This window comes from Miniopterus natalensis, chromosome 11 (assembly GCF_054644295.1).
Source record: "Miniopterus natalensis isolate mMinNat1 chromosome 11, mMinNat1.hap1, whole genome shotgun sequence".
Taxonomy (NCBI): Eukaryota; Metazoa; Chordata; class Mammalia; order Chiroptera; family Miniopteridae; genus Miniopterus; species Miniopterus natalensis.
The window spans coordinates 16,267,662-16,290,590 of NC_142091.1; the positions used below are offsets into that span (position 1 = coordinate 16,267,662).

General features: G+C 37.7%; 1 protein-coding gene across 1 annotated transcript in view; it reads left to right on the forward strand.

Annotated features, from left to right (window-relative positions):
* The window catches only part of GUCY1A2 (guanylate cyclase 1 soluble subunit alpha 2), a 256,869-nt gene that overhangs the window by 225,631 nt on the left and 8,309 nt on the right, over positions 1–22,929 (forward strand). Inside the window, exon 7 of the mRNA XM_087821566.1 lies at positions 3,410–3,564. Coding sequence (XP_087677692.1) covers positions 3,410–3,564 — 155 coding nt within the window. The remainder of the gene's footprint in view (positions 1–3,409; positions 3,565–22,929) is intronic.

A 22,929-nucleotide genomic window follows, 5' to 3' on the forward strand; every position in this document is an offset into this window, starting at 1 on the left:
GAAGGACACAAACATGAAAGAATAGCCAGTGACTTGAATGGTAAAAACACAGTGCTGCAGGTATTTAGAGCAAAGAAAGGCCGACAGTTTTGCTCAGCATAGAATTTCCTTTCATTCTCCTGATCCAATCACATATTTATACATTTAATAAGATTTTAAGAATGTGTACTAAATGCACAATTCAGTGGTAGATGTTGAAGATACAGAAATGATTTGAAACCGAAAGGGGTAAATAAAGTAATGGTTCTAAAATATTGTGGAATCCATGGGCTCCTTTGAAAAGCTGATGTACATTGTCGATACAACACACACATATACAAGTTCAGGGGATCTTCGGATGCCTTGAGGTCTAGTCTACCATTGGACCCCTTGGAATTTATGAATCTTGCTTAATGATTTCTTCATTTCCAGTTTTGTTCATTTTTTAAAATTTGCCACCAAAGCCAAGGTTTATTTAAACCTTATTATGAGGGTCAACTTTGTTTTTACAGTTTACCCCCCAAATTAATATTGGGCCAAATCTTTCGTACATATCTTGAGCTGAGAAATCTATTGCTGATATTAAGGAGCCAACCTGCTCAGTAAAATGAGCGTGAGCGCCATCTAACGCCCAAATGGAGTAAATGTTGGGAACAACAGGAATATACAACAGGATTTAGGACTACTGCCCTTTGGTTGGTTGGTTGGTTCATTTCTTTCTAATATTTCTGAATTATTAATTTTTACATTATCACATTAAATTCTTTTATTCCACATCACAATCCCTTGAGTTTTTACTGCCTGAATTTAAAACTAAGAAACATTTTTAGAGGTAAGAAACATTTGTAAATTTGTCTTTTTATTGGTGGAGGAGCATATGACTTACATTTTTAAATATTTTTTTACTACTTTATAACAGTTTTATATTTTCAGAATTATTGCAAAAATAATACCGAGAGTCCCCGAATACCCTACATCCAGTTTTCCCTAAACAATAATATGGCGCTATTTTTGTAATTAATGAACCATTATGATTACATTACTATCAACTAAAGTTTATATTTTCTTCAGATTTTCTCAATTTTTACCTAATGTCCTTTTTTTTTGTTCAAGATCCCATCTAAGTTACCACATTACCTTTAGTAATTATGTCTCCTTATGCTTGGTTATGACAGTTTGATATCCATTTGATTTTGTGTGTATTTGAATTTTATTTTAGCTTTCTGTTATTTTTCAAAATCTTCAAAATTTTTTCTCAGAAAACACTTTCCCTTATTCCCTTCCTTTAATGATGTTATATAACTCTATTTAAGCAGATTTATATAAACATAAATTATAGTTATGCAGTTTTCTCCTTTAAAAATGAAAAATAAAGGATTAAGAAAGAGAACTGCCAAAATATAATGATAGAAAGACTAATGCAGTAGAAGTCATGAGAATTATATTTCTTTTGGGGCTCTAATCCTAACTTTACCAGGCCATTTACGCTTTGTGTTTCAGTTTCCACATCTGTGGAATAAGGCGTGAGAACCAGAAAACTCCCCAGCCCTTATACTATGAGAAGATAAATAAAATTGACCACTATTTTCCTAGTAAAAGTTAACAATCATAGTGTTTCATACTGGATATGAATGAATGCTTATTATATGCATATAAGTTCTTAGGTTAATTTCTCCCCTCCCCGCCTTCACTCTGAGATCCCTCAGTCTGTTCCATGTTTCTTTGTCTCTGGATCTGTTTTGTTCATCAGTTTATTTTGTTCATTAGATTCCACATGTGAGTAAGATCATGTGACACTTGCCTTTCTCTGCCTGGCTTATTTCACTTAAGATAATACCTTCTCCAGGTCCCACCATGCTGTCTCAAAGAGTAAGGGCTCCTTCTTTCTTTCAGCTGCATAGTATTCCATGGTGTAAAAGTTCGAGAAGATGCTGGATATGATTTCAATCTTCTTGACCTTGTAGAGACTGGTTTTGTGTCCTAACGTGGTCCACCTTTGAGAGTGTCCCATGTGCACTTGAGGAGAAAGCTTATTCTGCAGCTTTGGGGTGGAATGTTCTGTAAATGTCAACTAAATCCATCTGATCTAGTGTGTCACTTAGAGTCACTGTTTCCTTGTTGATTTTTTGCCTGGAAGATCTATCCAGTGAAGTCAGTGGGGTGTTAAAGTCCCCTCCTATGACTGTATTGCTGTCGATCTCTCCCTTAAAGCCCTCCAGTGTCTATATCTCTATGCATCAATATTATGATATCTGTGTACTAATTACATATGTTTATACAAAGACTTGATATCTCATAGGGCAAATATTTCAACTTTTTCTTCTTTCTCACGTGTATCTTGGTTCTTCCTAGTATATTGAATTTCTAAATATATTTTAAGAGTAGATGATGAGGTGATTAGGACCTCAGATAGAACACATTGGTTTTAACCTGTCTTATTATGGGTTGTTACATGAAGAAGTCTCCAATCTCATGACAAGAGTTAGCCTAAAAGTGACTTTTTATCTAACAAATATAGTGGCAATAGCACACGGGGTAAGGAACACACTGACACTGACTATGTAGTAGACATCTAGGGGTCAGATTTCCCCCTCTCCCAGAGTCACCAACACTCCCCTAGAAATAAAGATGGCATCTTCCGCTTGGTAACCATTAGCTTTGGTTATGTTGGTGTAGATCATGTAGATACGACTTCCATTATTGAAACTTTAAGTGCACATTAACCTCCCATTGAAGGCTCCTTAGAGGTATGGACCAGACTACATTTATCAGGTTCTCCAAGAATAAAATGTACAGCACTTGTTCTACTCTTCAGGGTTTTCAGTCGACTCTTCTTGACAGACTCGAGGGCTGAATTCTCTAGAACTCCATTTTAATACTGTTGTGGAATTTAGGCAATTTATTCAACATTCACCGGTTACTACCGAGTGCCTGCTTTGCTCTTGGTACAGAACTAAGTGTTGAATATTCAGCAGTAAGGAAATAGATATGGATCCTTCTCTCAAGGGAAAAATCCAACACTGAATTAAAATAAACAGAAATATAAATATTTAATTGATAATTGTATTTAATGCTGTGGAGGGGAAATAGGGTTTTATGTGAGAATAAATAACCGGCAGGAGGATAATACGTTTTTCATGCATTAGAGCATTTCATGTACAAATGAAACCTGACTTGACTTGGAACATAACTAGATTTATGTAGCAAATTAAATGTAGGTTTTTTTCCTATAATAAATCTATTTATTCATTTATTGCACAGCATCCATGTTTAAAAAGATATTGGGATCACAAATATGGCCAAGGTCTTGGAGGAGTTTGTGGTTTAATGGTTTACATAATTAGCAGTACTTCTCATTAAAATAATTGTATAGCAAATGAAAGCATAAATATATCCTTTTACTTTTCTTATTTTTTTTTTTTGTTTTTAGATGAGGATAGGCATTCATTCAGGCTCCGTGCTGGCCGGAGTGGTTGGGGTGAGAATGCCACGATATTGCCTCTTTGGAAATAATGTCACCCTGGCAAGCAAATTCGAATCGGGGAGCCACCCTCGGCGCATCAACGTCAGCCCCACCACTTACCAGTAAGTGTTCTCTGGTCTCCCCCCTTGTCCTCGGTGCTGCCTTGAGCTAACACCCTGTCATTTGTGAGACCCTGTTCTTTCTCTTGCTGCTGTTATTATCTATGAAAATGTGAGTAGATCACCCCCGTCTGAAAGATTACAGCTGCGACACAAACTTTTATTTTCACCCTGAGATAGTTCATAGAAAACCTGGCTTGACTGAGAGGCGCATACAGGTTTGTCATGACCCACAGCCTCTGTTCTTCTGAGGGACGCCTGCTTAAAGTACAGGGAAGCGAAGGGTAAGGGTCTGCATGACACTGGGAATCCTGATATTTTTGAAATGTTTCTCAAGGTTTATGAAAGTCAAAGGAATAGGAGAGAGAAGGCTGTCTGTGTGTGTTTTTAATATGAATAAAAATAAGGACTCTCCCAAGTGAAATATATACTGGGTACAGAGTAAAAACTTCAAGCTCTGTTTATCAAAAAGGTCTTATTTGACAATTCTACACGTTTTTGACAGCTGAATTCATCTTTATTTTGTGCCTGGTAGATGTCATCCCACCTACTAGATATTAAGTTCCATATGGGCAGAGATCACCTCTGTTTGGCTCATGATTATATACCCAGCATTTTAGCGTGGTCAGTTGGCTAGGTGTCATTCTATGCTAAAATGTTTAGCACATCATAAGCACTCCATAAATATTTATTAAATTAATGAATAAATGCATTAATAAGATGGACTTCTCTAGAATAGCAAAACTATAATGACTATCTCATCCCTGTTAGTCTTTGGCTTTCTGCTAGGCATTGTGTGCAAGCTATTGAATTAGTGCCGTGATTCAGGTGACTTAGAAGTTATTGTAAAACTGTAAAGTAGAAATAGTGATCATTGGCTTTTTTTTAAAGATTTTTTTTAGAGAGAGAAGAAGGGAGAGGGAGAGAGAAAGAAACATCAATGTGAGAGCAAAACATCAATCGGCTGCCTCCTGCCTGCTCCCTCCTGGGGATCGAGCCTGAAATACTGGGCATGTGCCCTGACCGGAAACTGAACTGGCGCCCTTTCGGTGCACAGAGTGACGCCCAACCGACTGACCAGGCTGGTCAGGGTGAGCATGGACATTTTTTATTGACGTGGCTACAAAACAAACAAACAAAACACCAAAAAACCCTCAAGCAGAAAATCTGAATATATAGGTAAAAAAATTGATTGTTATAATAAACAAAATAGTGATACTTTGAAGCTTTTGATACCTCATCTATACAGAGGGAAGTTAGTGTTTTAGATTATTTTTCCAGATCAGCTGGATTTCCAGATTCCTGAGGAGCAGATGAGAAAAGATCCTGAAATTACAAATATAAAATCAAGAGAAAGTTGCTTAAGATTTACCTGTCGTTTTTAGGGTATTTTTATAGACTTTGCCTCTTTTAAATTTCTACCCATTTCCTAGCACAACTCTGGGCATAATATAGATGATTGGACAATTTCCATATTAAGTTGAATTTTGGAAACCGTTCTAAATTGGTAATTCTGACACTATGCTCAGACCATGAGTTAAGGAAAAGTTTCTGAAAATCAACTATGTTTGTGTATCTTCTTACTATGTATCCTCTTACCATGGTTGTGATTTTCCCCATCATGGTATTGATACTTATGTTTAATGTTTGTGTGACACAGTGTAGATTTACATCTGCTATGAAAACTCACTTTATAAAAAAGCTGTGGCACATTTACACCATGGAATACTATGCAGCTATAAAAAAGGAGGATCGCTTAGCCTTTGGAACAGCATGGAGGGAACTAGAAAGTATTATGCTAAGTGAAATAAGCCAGTCAGAGAAAGACAAGTGCCCCATGATCTCACTCATATGTGGAATATAGTAAACAAAATAAGCTGATGAACAAAATGGATCCAGAGACATAGAAGCATGGAACAGACTGAGGGATCTCAGAGGGAAGATAGAGAGGGGGTGTGGGTGGGGAGAGATTAATCAAGGAACTTAAATGTTTATAAGCATAATCCATAGATACAGACCCTGGTCTAGGGAAAGCCTGGGGGTGGAATGAATGCAGGGTGGAGGGAATCAGTGGGGGTAAAAAGGGGACATCTGTAATATTTTCAACAATAAAGATAAAGACAATAAAATAAACAAAATTCATAAATAAATAATAAAATAATGTGTGAAGAATTAATTAACTGTCTGAGAAGTTTATGGCCTGAACTTAGTCATCACAGCTCTGGCTGGCTTTGTTTACAGGTGACCAATAAAGGAAACCCCACAAGCCACTGAGAGTCTGTGCGTTTGGGTGCTGCCTCTGAGTTTTGAAAATCTTTTTCCTATGAATCGAGTTTGTGATGTTCCTTAATCAGTAGACCTGAAGGATTGAATCATTTCAGCCACTGCAAGCATCAGAGCATTTTACTCTTTTTTTGTCTCCCTTCCATCTCCCCAAAAACAATGGAGCCAAAGATACATTGAGCTGCGATGTAGGGATCATTTCTCTGATTGGCACCAAATCATGTAATTCCTACTAATGCTTTATAAACCTATTTAGTCTAACCTTAAATAACCTTTTCCCTACTCTTTTCTTATATTCTTCCTTCCCTTTTTTCAACAAATACTTGTTGAGTATGTACTATATTCTAAGCACTATTATAGGTACTAATGTTACAATAATGAATCTCGTAAATACGATCTCTGCCCTTGTGAATGAGACTACAGACTAAATGATAGATGTATCCAAGTAAACAATTAATTAAGTAGACTTGTATGGAGGTCAAGAAATTCTGATTAGAGTATTAAAGCACAAGAAGGAATGGGTCAACATGAGGATGAAGGGATAAACTGAAGTCAGACCAGCCAAAGCTAATAAGTCAAGTTAAGGGCAACAAAGGACATTGAGGAGTTTTAAGCAGAGGAGTGACTTGACCAGATTTGTATTTTAAAATGATCACTAAGGTTATAGAAAGGAAAACAGATTAGGAGGTGGGGAGGAGCAGCAATCTACTGATTGAGAACAAGTAATCTTATTCCCATTTCCTTGATAGAAGCACTGAGACCCAAGAGTCCCAACCATTTGCTTTCAACTTGTCTTCCCGTGCTTCGGAAGAGTGGTTGGACTCAATGAATTTTAACATCCATTTTCACCTGGGATGCCATTAAAAACACCTTGGCTCCTGGTTAAGTTTCTAGCAGATTAAATATAGCCATAAGATCTCAGTGTAAGTGGGTTTTCAGATTCGAGATCTTTTTGTGCTTAAGTATTTTCTGTTTGTTTCGTCTCAGCTGTGTAATTGGTACATTTCTGCACTGCACAGGTGATAGTAAAGTGTACACCAGGACACTCACAGTGAAAAGCCAGTATTGACTTCTGAGGGACAGCCTCTATTAGGAGACAAAATTGCACTTTTTTAGTACAAATAAGAATGTGCAAAATAAAACTGAGGTTTAAGCTCATGAAAGCTTGAAATTTCCAGTTTTCTTTCCTGAATTAAATCCTATAGAATATCCAATATTGTCTGGTCATCTTGAAATCTTCAGAGAGGTTTATATTCCTTTTTTTTAATAAGACTATGATTATCATAAATTTTAAGAGATTGACTATTTGAATATTATGATAAATTGAAATAATTTTCTGAATAATTTATTCCAAATACATTTTGCCTAAAATATTTAAGTAGTTGATTTTAAATTATAAATATTTTAAAGTACTCAAAATTAAAAGAAATAATATAATCTTGATCTCACCAATGGTTTAATACTTCATTATGTTTACTTCAGTTATTATTTAATAAAAATAAAATATTTTCTTTGAAATTTTCCTCTCTTTCATTGTGACCAATACCCTAATGAATTTGGTGTGTTTCAAAGTCCAGGGTTTTTATACATTAACTTTTTCATATATATATATATATATATATATATATATATATATATATATATATGAAAAACACATATACCTGTGGCTCAATGCTTTTATTACCATACTATTCCAGTGTACAACTACACCATATTTTAATTTTACTCATCTATTCCTCTATTGATGAACACATGGGGGGTTGGTAATTTTTAATTATTAAAAAGTGTGTTCCTATGAACATTACTTACCTGTTATTACATAACTTAGCTACTTTACATTTTGTATGATATAAATAATTGAGTTTCCTATAGATTATTAGAATTGAAATGGTCAGATGTTTATCTCAAAATTCGTTTGGACATAGGAATGAAGATTTTTAAATCAGAGCCATAACTTTTATGTGATGGTCTTCATGTTTTCCGTAATGCCCAAGGACCATTGCCTCTTCACAAAGAGAAATCTTTAATGAGTTTTGAATTTTCCATGTTTGGTGTTTTCATTTATGTCCAAAAAATGTGATATTTACCCATCTTTTTTCCCATTCATCCAAATTTAAAAATAATGCACACATTACAAACAATTGTCTTTTAGCATCAACCTACTGATCTGTGAAACTGAAATAATTATTTGTATTAAGGACAGTTGCAGCAAATATGGAAATGGCATGAATAATGGAATTATTTGCCTGAGCAAATCATTAATTGTATTTCCTTGGTACGTGCAAACTAAAAATGTACAAAGACTCTTTAATTACCTTGATACAAAATTTTCCTTCAACTTTAAACATTTTTTGCTTTTCTCTTTTTACAGTTGATCTACTCCTGGGCTTTTCAGAATGCCTATTTTTCAGTCACTGTGCAAGGCCCCTTCTTCTGTTAAAACCACGTTGCCCTCTGACCACTGCTACATAAACAGCCCACCACACCAAGGGCTGTACAGTGGAGCAGGATAAGGTAGTGGCTAAGCACCCAAGCTCCAGAATCGGACTGCTGAGGTTGGAATCCAGGCTCTACAACGCATTGCCTGTGAAATTTAACAACTTAATTTCTTCGGGCCCAGTTTTCTCATCTTTAAAATTGGTACCTATTTCAGAAGATTGTTGTTAGGCTTAAATATGATGTTTATAAAGCTCCTAATACTTGGAACACAGTAGACATTCATTTATTGCTTCATCCTGTCCTTTCCAAGTAGGCCTAGACTTATTCCTGCACTTGAGCCTCGTGTTTGATAAGCCTGGCCGTATTGAGTGATGTGTGATAGCTGTATTACAGGCCGCAGCTGGCAGTCCCAGATGCCTTGGTAATTGGGCAAAGGCATTTTGAGCTATGACTCAGTACCCAGCTAGTAATCACCTTATTTCTACAAGTTTTTATTAGCTAAGGCATCTTACTGATGACTAAATCCTAATTATGTGATAAAAAACTGACTGTTTTCTTGGCAAATCCTCAAATGTTATTTAGATTACCATACACTTTGTGGCTTAAGCGACACAAATTTATTTTCTTGCAGTTTCATTGGGTAGAAGTCTGATTCGAGTGTCACCTGTCTAAAATCAAGGTGTCGGCAGCACTTCATTCTTTAATCTGCTTTCTTGCCTTTTCCGATTCTTAGAGGCCACATGCATTGCTTATTCATGGCTTCCTTCCCTGTACACCTGAAACATATATAATTTTATCAACCAATGTCACCCCAGTAAATTCAATTTAAAAAAAGAAAGAAAAAAAAGAAAGCCAATAGTATAGCATCTGACACTGTTTCATTGCCACATCCCTTTTTCTGACTCTTTCGTTCCCCTTTCTTTCTACTTTTAAGGACCCGGTGATCACATTGGGTCCACTGGATAATCCAAGGTAATTTCCCTCTTTTAAAATCAGCTGATTAGCAACCTTAATTCATCTTTGCTAACAAGTTCCAGGGATTCTGAAATAGACTTATTTTTACTGGGTGGGATGTTATTCTGCTTACAATAAAAAACCTAAAGGCCACAGTCTTCCTGGAGCTGTAGTGACAACCCTACTTATACTTTGCACTTAGCCACTGCCCTGTCCTGCTCCACTGTGCATCCCCTAATGTGGTGAGCTATTTATACTGCAGTGGTCAGAAGGCAACGAAATGTGGTTTTAACAGAAGATGGGCCTTTCACAGTAATGAAAAATAGGCATTCTGAAGAGTCCAGACATAGATCAACTATAAGCTGAGAAAAGCAAAGTGGGCCTGTGAATGTAACACACTTTTTAATGTATCAATTATGTTTAAAAAATCTGGGATAGAAAAAGACTTCTGCAAGATGAGTGTGCTGGCTTCTAAAGGATTTTTACAGAAACTAGAGGCATAGATTCCTGAAAAGAGAAACCTGTTACAGGACTGTTTTAGTGATTCTGTGCTGCTTTTACAAAATACTATAAGCTGGGTGGATAATAGACAGAAATCCATTTCTGGCAGTTGTGGAGCCTGGAAATCGGAGGTCAGGGTGCCAGCAGGATCGGGTCCTGGTGGAGCCCTCTGGCTTGCAGATGGTTGACTTCTCTTTGTATTCTCTCTCAGAGGAAAGAGGGAGAGGAAGCAAGTTCTCTAATGACCCTTATAAGGGCACTAATTGTGTTCATGAGAGCTCCAGCCTCATGACATCATCTAATTGTAACTTGCACCCAAAGGCCCCAACTTCTAATACGACCACAATGAGAGGTAGGGTTTCTACAAGTGAATTTTGAGAGGACACAAACATTAAGTCCATAACAATAACTGAATTATGTTTCTATATTTAAGAAGCAGGAGAGTCCTTGGCTTGAGGAGGAGACTTAGCAGCAGTCCTGAGAAACATGGCATTTTTATAAAGACGACTGTAGCCCCCTCACTGTGCCAACTGCCCTCAGATATAGCTACTCCTGTATAATCTCTAAAAAAGCAGGGAATACAAGAAGGTGTAATATTTAACTTACGGCTGTCTTTAGACCGCAAGAACCAAGCTTAAAACTCCACAAACATTGTTTGTGCTAGAGTTTGGTATGTAAATACCTAGCCTAGGACTCAGGAGCACTGAATCTCCTCTTGGTTCGGATATTAACTTGCTCTGTAATTTTTGGCAAACCAGGCAATGTTTCTGATCTTGGTCTCCTCCTGTCTACAATGGGGAAGGTGCCGAGATGATCTCCAAAATACCTCTTACCCCTAAGTCGTCAGACATTTACTGAATTACCTATTCTCTCTAAGCAGTTCCTCCACATTACCTCCTTTAATCTTCACAGAAAGCCAGTGAGGTAAGGATTGTTACTATCTTTATTTTTCAGAGAAGAAACTGAGACTTAGGAAGGTTAATTAAGTCACCAATGGCACACAGCTAAGTAAGTGTGGGAGTCAGAATTTGAATTTATAGCTGCCTTACTCCAGAGCCGGAGTTCTGACCCATCGCCAAACTGACTTTGGGGTCCACAGCAAATGGTAGGGAGCAAAAACTTCAAATATGCCTTGCCGTGGGGCGAGGCCTTTCTCTGTAAGGGGAGAGTGAAGAGGGCCGTAAGGGGCCAGCTGGGGCCAGAGCAAGGGAGTCGCTGTTCCTTTCTGCTTGCAGGACATCTCGTCCTTTCAAAACGTCCACGAAGACATTGGTTCAGGCCACGAAATCCAGCGAACCCCACATCTAATTGCCAGCTGGGCTACTGCCTCGAGAAGGGTCCTCACTGGCAAACCAGCCACAACACCGTTATCGGACTAATAAAGCAGGAGAGCGTTTTTATGTATTAATCCTGTAAACTGAAAGTATCGACAGAGGTTATGGGTTATTTGAACCCAGGGTTGTTTCCTAAGCGTGGATGTTTTTGACAGAGCCAAATTTCTACTAATCTTCTTTCCCATCTCGGTACATATAAAAATGCCCACATTGCACTTTTGCTTTCCTGGAGTTCTTTTCATACTCAGGGTAAGACAGAAAAGTATATTCTGCCTAAAATACTTCCTTGGTGTCTCCATATTTCTAACCACATTGATATCTCTAACTCCGGATCTGAACATGAGTGTATATGACAAAGCTACGGCAAATAGAGGCTTCTGAGTTCAACAGAAACCTGTCTTTTGCTTCGGTGAGGCTAAAACATTTTGTGTCTAGTGCGTATAATAAAAGTCCCTGGGCACATAGGCTTGCTTTTCAGGATTTTACTTTATAGGCAACTTGGAGGAATGCATCTTTCTGTATATTGAGATATGCACGGAATAACTGAAGAAACATGAAGTCACTTGGGTATATTCTTCTTTGCACATGAAAGTTAGTTATCAACACTAGTTAAAAACGGTAGCTGGGAAATCTGCTTCTGTTTCTTTGTCAGTATAATTATTATACATGAGATACTATATTGTAAATACTCACGCTTCTTCCAATAGATACTTGATGTGGGAAAGACATCCAACAAACTTCAGGAAATTTCTGTCTAGTCGTTCACTTCTCACCTGATGTGTTGGTTTTTTTAAATCAAAATGCTCCTCTGCACTAGTGACTTGATATTTAAAGAAAATAAAAAGTATTTGGGCTGATTAAATGATAGTCCCGCTGGTCTTTTAAGTGACTTTATTGATCCTCTTACGTTTTGTAGAACCACCAAAACAGTAAACACTATATTTTACAAAAGAAAAATAATCAGTAAAGACAAATGACTTAATAATTTTCCCAAAAGGAAAACTTGAGCTGTGCCTCAAGAGTTATATTTCCATTTTTCCAATTACAGACAGCAGCATTAATATTGCCTTTCTAAATGTGCCAATAAAAGTCACATCTAGCAAAACTGAAGGAGATGTTTTACTCCTTTAGACATTTTTATTTTGTTCCTTCTTCCTTTGTCTCCCTGCAGTATCAAATAACATTTCCCCCCAGAAAATAAAATTCTAAATATTGGAAATCACAAGCCTTCATAATTTTAAAACATAAATCTGGCCTAGTTTTTTGACCTTTAGAATATCCTGCCTCAGTCATTCCACATGTTTACCAGGGCCTTTGAGGTTGTCATAGTGAAGTCTTTGAGGGTCAGATTGTAATGTTGCAGTTATTTTTACAGTAAAAATTGTGCATACTTCCCTAGTAGCTCACTTCCACAGGACTTAAAGTAGTTGTCAGAATCAATGCAAAAATATATAAATAAGTACTGGGTAATAATAGTTATTTTTATTGTTTCACAGTTATGAAATGAAACAGTGAGCCTGACAATTTTGACTTCTTTACTTTATGGTTTCATTGATTATTTGGCATAGGTTTGGTCTCTATGATTAGGATAAAGGTTGAATGTAAGAGTATTGCTAGTTCTTTGTTAGGACATATTCCTTACTATATACGAAGGGTGTGGGTTTTTTTTTCCCATGACAGTAATGCTAAAAAGTTAATTACCTAGTTTAGATTTCAGAATTTAAAGCACTGATCTGATTCATGACAACAGTTCTTGGATGGGGGACATCTATTCATTTCACACACACAAAAGGAATTTTTATGAAATATAAATAATAGCTATTTTCTTGGCCATCAATAATATGTTTATGAATAATGCTGCGTTCAGCGAAATTCTCCACATTATCTAAATTGCTGTAAAGTGAAAATTCCTCACTAAGATAATTAAGCATAATCTAAAGCAAGAGGATAAAAACATTTTTATTTTTCTTTCTCTTTTAGAAAATGGCACCATTTCAGGTGACCTGGAGGTCAGTGTTTATTTTGCAATTAAACTGTAAAGGACACTTTCTGAATTTTTTTAGTTATTCACATTTTAGCTAAAAGTAGAAAAGTAACTTTTAAACATTTCTTGGCTATGGGACCAACTCAAGTAAAATCGGATTTAGAAATCCAGGGTAAAACATAGATAAAATAGTGTTGTTGAGGTGTCAGGGTACTGTGTAGCATCTGAGTGAGTCTTAGGGTTAGCGTGTCTGTGAGTTTCCTGACACATTTTGTGTGCACACTCACACGTGCACTCCTACAGAAAGAAGTTTCTTCTAATGCTCTCATTAGGTTTTCAAAGTGGCCCATAATTCAGAAAACATTAGGAGGTGCCACTGGCTGATTAAATGAATGAATGACCAATAAGAGACATCAGGAGACTGAAGCCTACTTACTGTCCTGCCACTAAGTAGCTATGACCCTGGATAAATCACATGAACAATCTCACCTTCTGTTCCCTTGTGAGTTAGAAAAAACAATGTGGCCTAGATTATTTACAAAAATTTTACGCTAACTCCTGGAACAGAAAAAAAGACATCTATGGAAAAGCAGTGAAACCTGAGTAAATCTGTGCTTTATTTAATAGCAATATAATTTTATTAATGTCTTAGTTTTGACAAATGTACCAGGGTTACACAATGTTAAAATGAGGGAAAATCAAGTTAAGAATTTAGGAGAACTCAGCTGTACAGAATATCTTTGCAGTGCTTCTATAAATTCAAAATTATTTCAATAAAAATGTTTATTTAAAAGATGATTACAGTTCTAACAACTAGTGGGACTGAGAATTTATTTTCAGCTTAGATAATAGTGGGCTTCATAGGCTATTGGAGACACAGTGAATGTTCTAGAGCCGGAAACAACAAGATGAAAAGAAAAGGTATTTGGCGGTGATATTCCACAGGGAGCAGAATAAGGGAAATTAGAGGAAATAGGACTGTTAAGAGGAGACAGTGCTGCCGCAGGCCTGAGGTACGGCCATGAACTAGAACCGTGGCAGTGGAAATAGAAGGAAAACATAAGGTATGAACACCTTTAAAGAAATAACGACAGGGACGAATGGGCAAAAGCACGTAGCCATTCTATGTATTGTGCAGTCAGCACCGAGTCTTGAAACTGGAAAGCCATTTTTCCATTGCTACTCATTTTCAAAAATATTAATCCCTTCTGAACTCATCTTTTTCTTTTAAAATTCTTACTTTTGGGTTAATATGTAATCAGACCTCTAAATCAATTTAGTTTATATCATATTATAACTGATATAAATCATATTATTCATATAATTACATATAATAACATATCATGTATTGTATTGGATTGTTTGTATATTCATTGTTATGTGAAGTAAACAGGTATGTTTCAGTTTCCCTCAAAACAAAGCAGTCCGCCTTTTAGAGGAAAAGATCATGAATTACATTATGAGAATGCATTTTTCTAATCCTCAAGGATATGTGTTTATTGATTTTAAAGAGAGAGGAAGAGAGAGAGAGAAACATCTAAGTGAGAAAAACATCGATCGGTTGCCTCATGTATGCACCCCAACCAGGGATCAAACCCGCAACTTCTGCATGTGCCCTAACCGGAAATCGAACCCACAACCTTTTGGTGTATGGGGTGACGCTTCAACCAACGCAGCCAACCAACCAGGGCAGAATACATTTTAATATCTAATAAAATAGAGTACGTTTGGAGAAGCCGTTTTTCAACTAGAGAATTGAAAGTGGTCTCAATTGGGACTTAATACATTTCTTAATTAAAAAAAAAAATTTAATTATAATTGACAGTCAATATTATATTAGATTCAGGTGTACAGCATAGTGGTTAGACATTTATAGACTAAGTGATCCCCCCGATAGAGACTCAATCTTTTATCAGTCCGTTCCTCTCACAGTTCTTTTGTGTGTAATACTCTCTGCACCAGGAGAAATTTCTGCTCTAATGCTATGCTCAAGAATCATTTTCATGGCTCCGATTAAAGATTCTCATGCATTAGTCACCCACGACTGAATCAAAATTGCTCTATAATCAGCTTGTATGATATTGGCCAACAGAGCAGTGTTTTCTCTGGAGCTCTTACTTGAGACTTTTTCAGATTTGCAAGTCGAAAAATAACATATAAACTCTCAACCTCCACTAAGTGTTAGAACTATAAATAATCTTTGAGATAAATTAGATCAAAATGTTTCTTTTCCACAAGGAAATCGAGAGAGCCAGAGCATTTCATTGATGTTATCAGTGCCATTAGCTGATTTGCTCTTATGCCACCTGTAAGGGGGTGGAAGGGTGACCCTAAAATGTAAGAGACCAAAGTTACAGAGTTCACCCACCAACCTCTTCCCCTGTCTCATCCCCATTTAGTGCCTTTCCGTCACGGCTCTCCACAAAAATTAGTATTTCTGAGAAACAGCACATTCATGGAATTTGCAAGGAATGTGTGCTGTAAAGCATTGTTCAAGAGGTTAAAAAAAAGAGAGGAAAAATGTTTTATTGAAGAAAAGGAAAAATGTTTTCTAGCCCCTAAATATTTTCCTCAGGCTGCTTTGCCTTCTTGACATCATTACAGCTCTCTGTGGCCTCTGTACAATATATCTAGGCTCCTTCTACTGCTGATGGGTCAGGAATACATAAAATATAGAACTCAGAATTTCTTAAAATTGATCCTGGTCCTAATTTTATTTATTTAGAATGAAATCGATGAAGGATGGTCCATTTCTAAAAATAAATGTGCATATGTTCTTCTTTCCACTCCCTCTGTTATCTTTTATAAAGAAAGACCAGCATGTTTGTAAGAAAGAATTTTGGTTAGTATCATGAAAATGTGTGAGGCATTATTTAATTTATAAGAAGTGATTATTTTATAATCCCTCATTTGTCAACTCTTTTTTAAGTTCTGCCTGTTGACATGTAAAAATTTTGAGTGTTTTGAATTTTAAATCTGTTTGGTATTTAGTCTGTTAAATAGAGTTTTGAGGCTTTAAAGGTTAAACTTGACAATATCCACAGAAACTAATGGTGTGGGATGATTTTTAGCTTTTCGGCATTCTAAAATTCAAGAATTTGAGAGGCATTAGTTTTGACACTCAGGTAGGAAATGCAAGCCAGGATGTGCACTCTCTGGCAAGCCCCAGACATGCAGACTATGGGCTCCAAAGTGCGCATGCTTTGCCATTAATATTAAGTCAGGGTGGTTTGCAGGAAGAAATGAGCCAGGGTGTCTCCGAGGCTTTTCACCTTAAATTTTTCAGCATACATACAAGGAAAGTATCCCCTTTTGAAAACCTATGTATTAACCTAAATTTTAAAACCCACCAAGTGACAATCAAATTTGCCACCAAATCTGCAACTTAAAATTTGCATAAATTTTGTAACCTTGAAATGCATAAATCTTGTAACCTTAAAATGCAGAAAAATTTGGTGAGATCCTTCCTCTCTTTTATTTCATAGTGAGCTAGATTCTTACTTTCCTTCTTTGGACAAGAGTGTTATTTCCAGAGAATGGATCATCGAATTTCAAGGGATTTTATGCTGCTTAGCTGACTCAGTAACTATGGTATCACTGGGCTTATTGTCCAACTGCATCAGGCCCTGGGGCAGTGAAGCACAGAGCAGAAATACGGAGCAGCATTCCTTCCCTCCACTCAGGTAGGAAGAAGAAAGCGAATCGAAAAGATTAAGCAGCCACAGAACACTTAGAAAGCACAAGGAATCTTCATCTTTTTAAAATTTTCAGAACTGTCATCTTTCTCCAACACTCAGAGACATAGCATCTAATGCCATTACCAAGTCCAAGGGCGCTCCTTCGCCTAAAGGCACGCAGACGAGTAAGGAGCAGCGACCAGACCTCCTAATTTCACGCAGCAGATGGAACACCTGAGTTTTTCATTAATCTCTTCCGAAACGGTACTGAACTGATAGTAAAGATGTAAAAGGAATGTAGCGCTCTTCCAGCTGTGCACGTAAAGAATGGAAAGGGGCTCCTTGGCTTAGTGCCGAGGAGAAAGCTAAACTCTCGGGTTCTACAGAAAAAGTTACAGAGAAGCAGCAAACATATTCACTCTAATCCAGACAGCAGCAGAGAGACAGAGACAGAGACAGAGACAGAGACAGAGACAGAGACAGAGACAGAGAGAGGAGCTAATTAGAAACTGATTAGAGGATTAATCTATAAGGTACAAAATATGACTGAGAATAATTCCAGAAAATGTACAAGAAATAGAAACCACTCCAGGTATTTTCAGCAGAAAGAGATTTAGTGCAGGAAGGCTGTGCTTATAGAATCAATGGAAAGGGTGACCAGGTTGTGAGCTGGATATCTTGAAATGATGCACCCAAAATATAAAATTGACCAGCTAGGCAAGCCACCACTGAGGCCAGCCCTGAAGCTATGATGGTCTAGGTCTGGATCCATGGCCACAGCCAACTGGATACCTAAATATGTACTCCACTGATTAGGAAGTTAGGTGAGAAAGCCACTGCTACCGGGCCATTTTCTTCACACTCAGGAAACCAGAAACTGGATCCTTCTTCTGCAAAATTCTGATCTTGATAGCCAGTGTTAATAGTCAGTTGCTGAAGGAAAATGGAATCTACTTCACTTCTGCCAGTCAGATGCTGGGCAGATGAATCTAACTGTAGGAACCTAATAATCGCTCAGAACCTCAGCGCAAGGGAAACTGGAAATGTGGTTTCCAGCTGGGTAGCCTGTGTTTATCTAAAAACTCTATTACTAAGAAAAATAGATTTGGGGGGTGGAAGTAACTCTAGTAGTTTATAAGAGGTTTGTTTTCCTGAGATATTGAATTAAAGATGCTCTAAATTCAGGCAGGTGAGTAAAGGGGGATTAGGTAAAAGCTTACATACTGAACACTGAGATTCCCAGCTCCTCTCCTCCATTCCCCTTCCAGAACCCCAGAAGCCAGGGGCAGTCTCACAGGCATGACAGGAACATTGTTACTTGTACAAATTGGCCCAAGGGAAGGGCACTAAATATATGGATATTTGGGAGCCCAAATGAAATGGTCAGGGGAAACCCACAATTCCACAAAATCTTGCCACACATATAGCTTCCGAACAAATAGTAATGCCTCACACTTAAATACACAGAGACTTCCTAGTATATTAGCCACTCGCTGAGTGCCTTTCACATGAAAGAGAAAGACCAAAGTAAACAAGCAGACAACATTTCCCTCTGCTAAAAACAAACAAACAAAAACCCCAAGAATTGGTATTGGTGAAAACGGGAAAATGGGCACTCAAGAGCCTCGTGAGTCAGAGAGCAGCTTCCTCTCTGCAGCGATGAGGGAGCAGATCCATGCACCTCCACGGTACCCAGCTCCCCTCACGTGCTTGGGAGACTTTCACTGACCCAAAGCAGCAGTGAATTTTCATCTTGAAAATCAATTGTAGACTAAACTCTATTGCCAGGTGAAGGAAGGGTGATGGGCAGGTAAACTAGGATTTGTGTGGCTTCCAAATACTTACTAAACATGTTGCTGAAACTCCCAGGTTGCCTGTCGACCAGCTGGGGATTACAGCTGGGGATTAATTTAGATTTATGGAGAATGTAAGCTTCCATATCAGTCCCGAGTTGCTGAAGAAATGGATTGTTAGGCAGAGCTTGAACGCCTGCCCAGGGACTTGGACTTAATACAGCATTTCAGAAGGGATCAGAGGTTCTGGGGTGACCTGTGTCTAAATCCCTAATCCCCATATACACATTTGATCATTTATTCAGCACATGACTCATATTTTCGCCAGGCAAGCTGTGTGAAATGCCCCCCTGACCTCCTGCACAGCCCACCAGTTACTCGTTCCGATCGTCGCATTGGAAATGAACCCTGGATATCAGAGGAGCCTGGGCCAGCTTATCCTCATGTGCTCTCGTTTTTATTATCGAAATGTAAAGCTGTATTTAGTTTATTGATACCAAAATGTTTACTTGGAAAATAATAAAACCCAATAGAGGCTGTTGTCTCCGTGATTTTTGGCACGGTATATATGAGATGTACTTAAATTGTCAAAAGATTGATTCATTAGGAAGTTTCCTCCCAGCCAAAGTGCGGTGAATTATTTAAAACTCCTGGCATCCAAAGCAGCTTGTGCACCCTTCCTTTAGTCATTTACAAGTACTTTCATAGATGGAATCCAATTTATTTTTCAATGTCAGAATATCTGTTATAGCAAAATATCAAGACCTTGGTGAAACAAACCAACCAAGCAAGAGAAACTAGAGGGCTTAACATACCGGGAGAGAGGAATGTAGCTCTCTCCTGTTTGTTGATTACGGGTCTTTAAGGAAACTTGTTGGAAGATTGAGCTTGTGGTCTGTTTTATAGTCAGAGGAAGTGAACTTTATTACTCTGGTTCTTGTCTTTTGTGCAAAGATCCACAGGAACCATTTCTCCCTTTTTCCTACAGAATGTCCTCCTTTGGATTATATCCTGTGTGGTACCGTATATTTATTGCCCTGTATTGCTAATGTGTTTCTATTCGTATTTCTCGACTTTTAAATTTATTTTAACTCATTCGGGGCATCCCCACTTACTCTGCTCCTTCCAGAGTACATCTTAGCACTCAACAGGCACTCAACAGATGTCTGTTGATTGAGGGGTATCACTGATTGACACCACATGTTGCACACCGACTGTTTGTTATATTTGAGCTACACAAAATTATTATGGAATTCATTGCTAAATTAAACCACTGTTCAGGGAATCTGAACATATATCTGAAGTGACTGATTATATAACATATGGAAAGAAAAGCAACACCTGTTAAAACAGAAAGAAAGCACCCAGTACTGAGGACTTCCACACTGGTGTCATTAATGCCCCACCTGTATCTCAGTTTAGTTTTGTGGCGGAAAGCTATCTCAGTGCAGTCTTATTATTTACCATAGGGCTAAGCTTGACTAGGATTAACAGATCTGGATTCCAGCCCCAGTGTCACCACTGTCTTGCTACTTCCATGAGCAAATCACTGTGATTTATTCTGGACTCACTTTCGCCCTCCATATATTCGTCAGAAAAGGGCATGTCTGGCTTTGGCATCAGGTTATGTTATGTGTATGTAATGTGATAAAGCAACTGAAAACATTTTGAAGTGTTAGAATGAGCCTCACTTCTCTATATCCTAAGTTAACATTATCATTATATCATATTTTTAAAGGAATGGTGAAATAGAACTGTTTTGTTAAAATCAATTACAAAGCAAAATATTACAACTCTGGTTCATAAAAGTAAATATAGATTTCTCATATTACAAGAATTTTTAGTACCACCGACTGTTATTTTCAGAGAATATTTTTTATTCATTAAGAATGTTTGATCTTAGCTATTGTAAATTGTGCTGTTATGAACATAGGAGTGCATAAATTATTTCTGATTGGTGTTTTGGGTTTCTTAGGATATATTCCTAGAAGTGGGATTACTAGGTCAAATGGCAGCTCCATATTTAATTTTTTGAGTAACCTACATGCTGTTTTCCATAGTGGCTGCCCCAGTCTGCATTCTCACCAACAGTGCACGAGGGCTCCCCTTTCTCCACACCCTCGCCAGCACTTGTCGTTTGTTGATTTGTTGATGGTGGACATTCTCACAGGTGTGAGGTGATACCTTACTGTGGTTTTAATTTTCATCTCTCTGGTGATTAGTGACTTTGAGCATTTTTTCATATGTCTCTTGGCCATCTGTATGTCCACTTTGAAGAAGTTTAGGTCCTTTGCCCATTTTTTAATTAGATTGTCTTCTTTTTGTTAAGTTGTATGAGTTCCTTATATATTTTGGATATTAATCGCTTATCAGATGTATCATGGGCAAATATGTTCTCCCAGACAGTGGGCTCCCTTTTCATTTTGTTGATGGTTTCTTTTGCTGTGCAGAAGCTTTTTATTTTGAGCTAAGATCTGGAAACAACCCATCAGTAGATGAGTGGATAAAAAAGCTGTGGTACATTTACACCATGGAATACTATGCAGCTGTGGAAAAGAAGGCTCTCTTTCCCTTTGGGACAACATGGATGGACCTGGAGTGTATTAAGTTAAGCGAAATAAACCAGTTAGAGAAAGACAAGTATCACATGATCTCAATCATATGTGGAATCTAATGAACAAAATAAACTGATGCACAGAAGACATCCAGAGACATAGAAGCATGGAGCAGACTGAGGAATCTCAGAGGGAAGGCGGGAGAAGGGGGGCAGGGAGTAGGAGTGGGTGAGGAGAGATTAATCAAAGAGCTTGTATGCATTTACGCATGACCCCTGGGCACAGACAATAGTGTGGGGACGGCCTGGGCAGGGGGAGGATGTGGGGTGACATCTGTCATACTTTCAGCAATAAAGATAAACTTTTTAAAGAACACTAAGAATTTTTAAAATTATGGGGGGAAAAATGTTAGAGAAGGAGTGATATTTTTTCTTTTTTCCTTTGTGAATAAGTGACCATCACTGCTGGCGCAGTGGTCTTACATTTTCACACATCCTTTGTTCTTCCTGTCATTGCCTCTTTCGACTTTGCCTTCTCTCTGACACAAAGGTTCCTTCCCCCAGCCCACCCCTTGCATTGTGTAACTCGTTAACATAAGGATGAGTTGTCTTATAAGGATGTATAACTTGTCTTATAAGGATGAGTTGTTTTTAGGGGGAAAAAAGTGATGGGTTTGGCTCCGGTATGCCTTCCAAATAAAGTCTAAACTTTTAGTTCAGGATTTTAAAACTGTGTCTTAACCTACTGCTTTGGCCTTAACTCTCACCCTGACCTTGTTGGGTGATGTCATCAAACGGTTGGAAACGTGTTGATCCTGGGCATACTTTCCTTGTGTCTAAACTCTGACATGTTGCACTCCCCTTTCACTTGTTGGAAGTTGTCCCGTCTTTAAGTCCTGTCTCTCCTGTGAAGGCTTTGTGATCCTCCCACTGCAAACGCTTTTCCTCTTCTAGACTTCAGCACCTTTTACATCTACTTTTCTCATGGCATCTAGCCCATTGGTTTTATAGGACCCTTCTATGACTGTGGTTTTGTTTGTCTTTCCAGTAATTTGTCTGTCCAGTAATTATTTTCTACTTCTTTTATTCCATTTCTATTTCTGTTGATAAAACTCTGCTCTCCTTTGGTTGTGCTCTACTTATTATATTCTGAAGTGTCTAGGAGATTTTTCTTGGGCAATGAGAAGCAGCGCATAAGAGTTGTTAGAATTAATTGAATTGCTGGGCCTCCTTTTTAGGTATAAGTATCAAACTGAACCTTCCATGAAACTGGATAAGAGTGAAACCAGTCTTTGTGTATTTAAAAAGAGTCTTTAAGTTGTGACCGGAAGGGGAGAATTCAGATGTTTGACAAATAGTGCTAGTGAGTTTAGGAAATGTACAGTGTTGCCAGCAAACAGTGGCCTATGGCGGAGGCCTAGAGTCACGAATGTCGTTCTACAAAGTTAAACGCTTGGTTTATGTGTTAGACTTGGAGGACATACATCAAGAGTCTACAAAACATAAAAAGAGTGCTCTAGAAGCTGGGCAGGTTTTAAAAACCATAAAGGGTACATCCTTTCTGTTTGACTGAAAACTTGTATTATGCAGTTTCCTCAGTTTGTTTAGGGGGAAAATCGAATTTGGGCAAATATTTTCAAATAATGCTCTTTAGAAAGAAACCTTGCTTGAACAAATAGTTTCAAGTAGTACTAGGAACAGCTTTGTGCATTATTATTAGTAGTACGTGAAGGGACCTTTCCTGAGAAATAACATTTCCTAGTATTTGGAAACCTATCAAGGCCACCTCTAGGGGTGTCAGCATGAGCACAGCCATTGATTGGGTTCCTGAGTCTTTAACTTTTCGGTC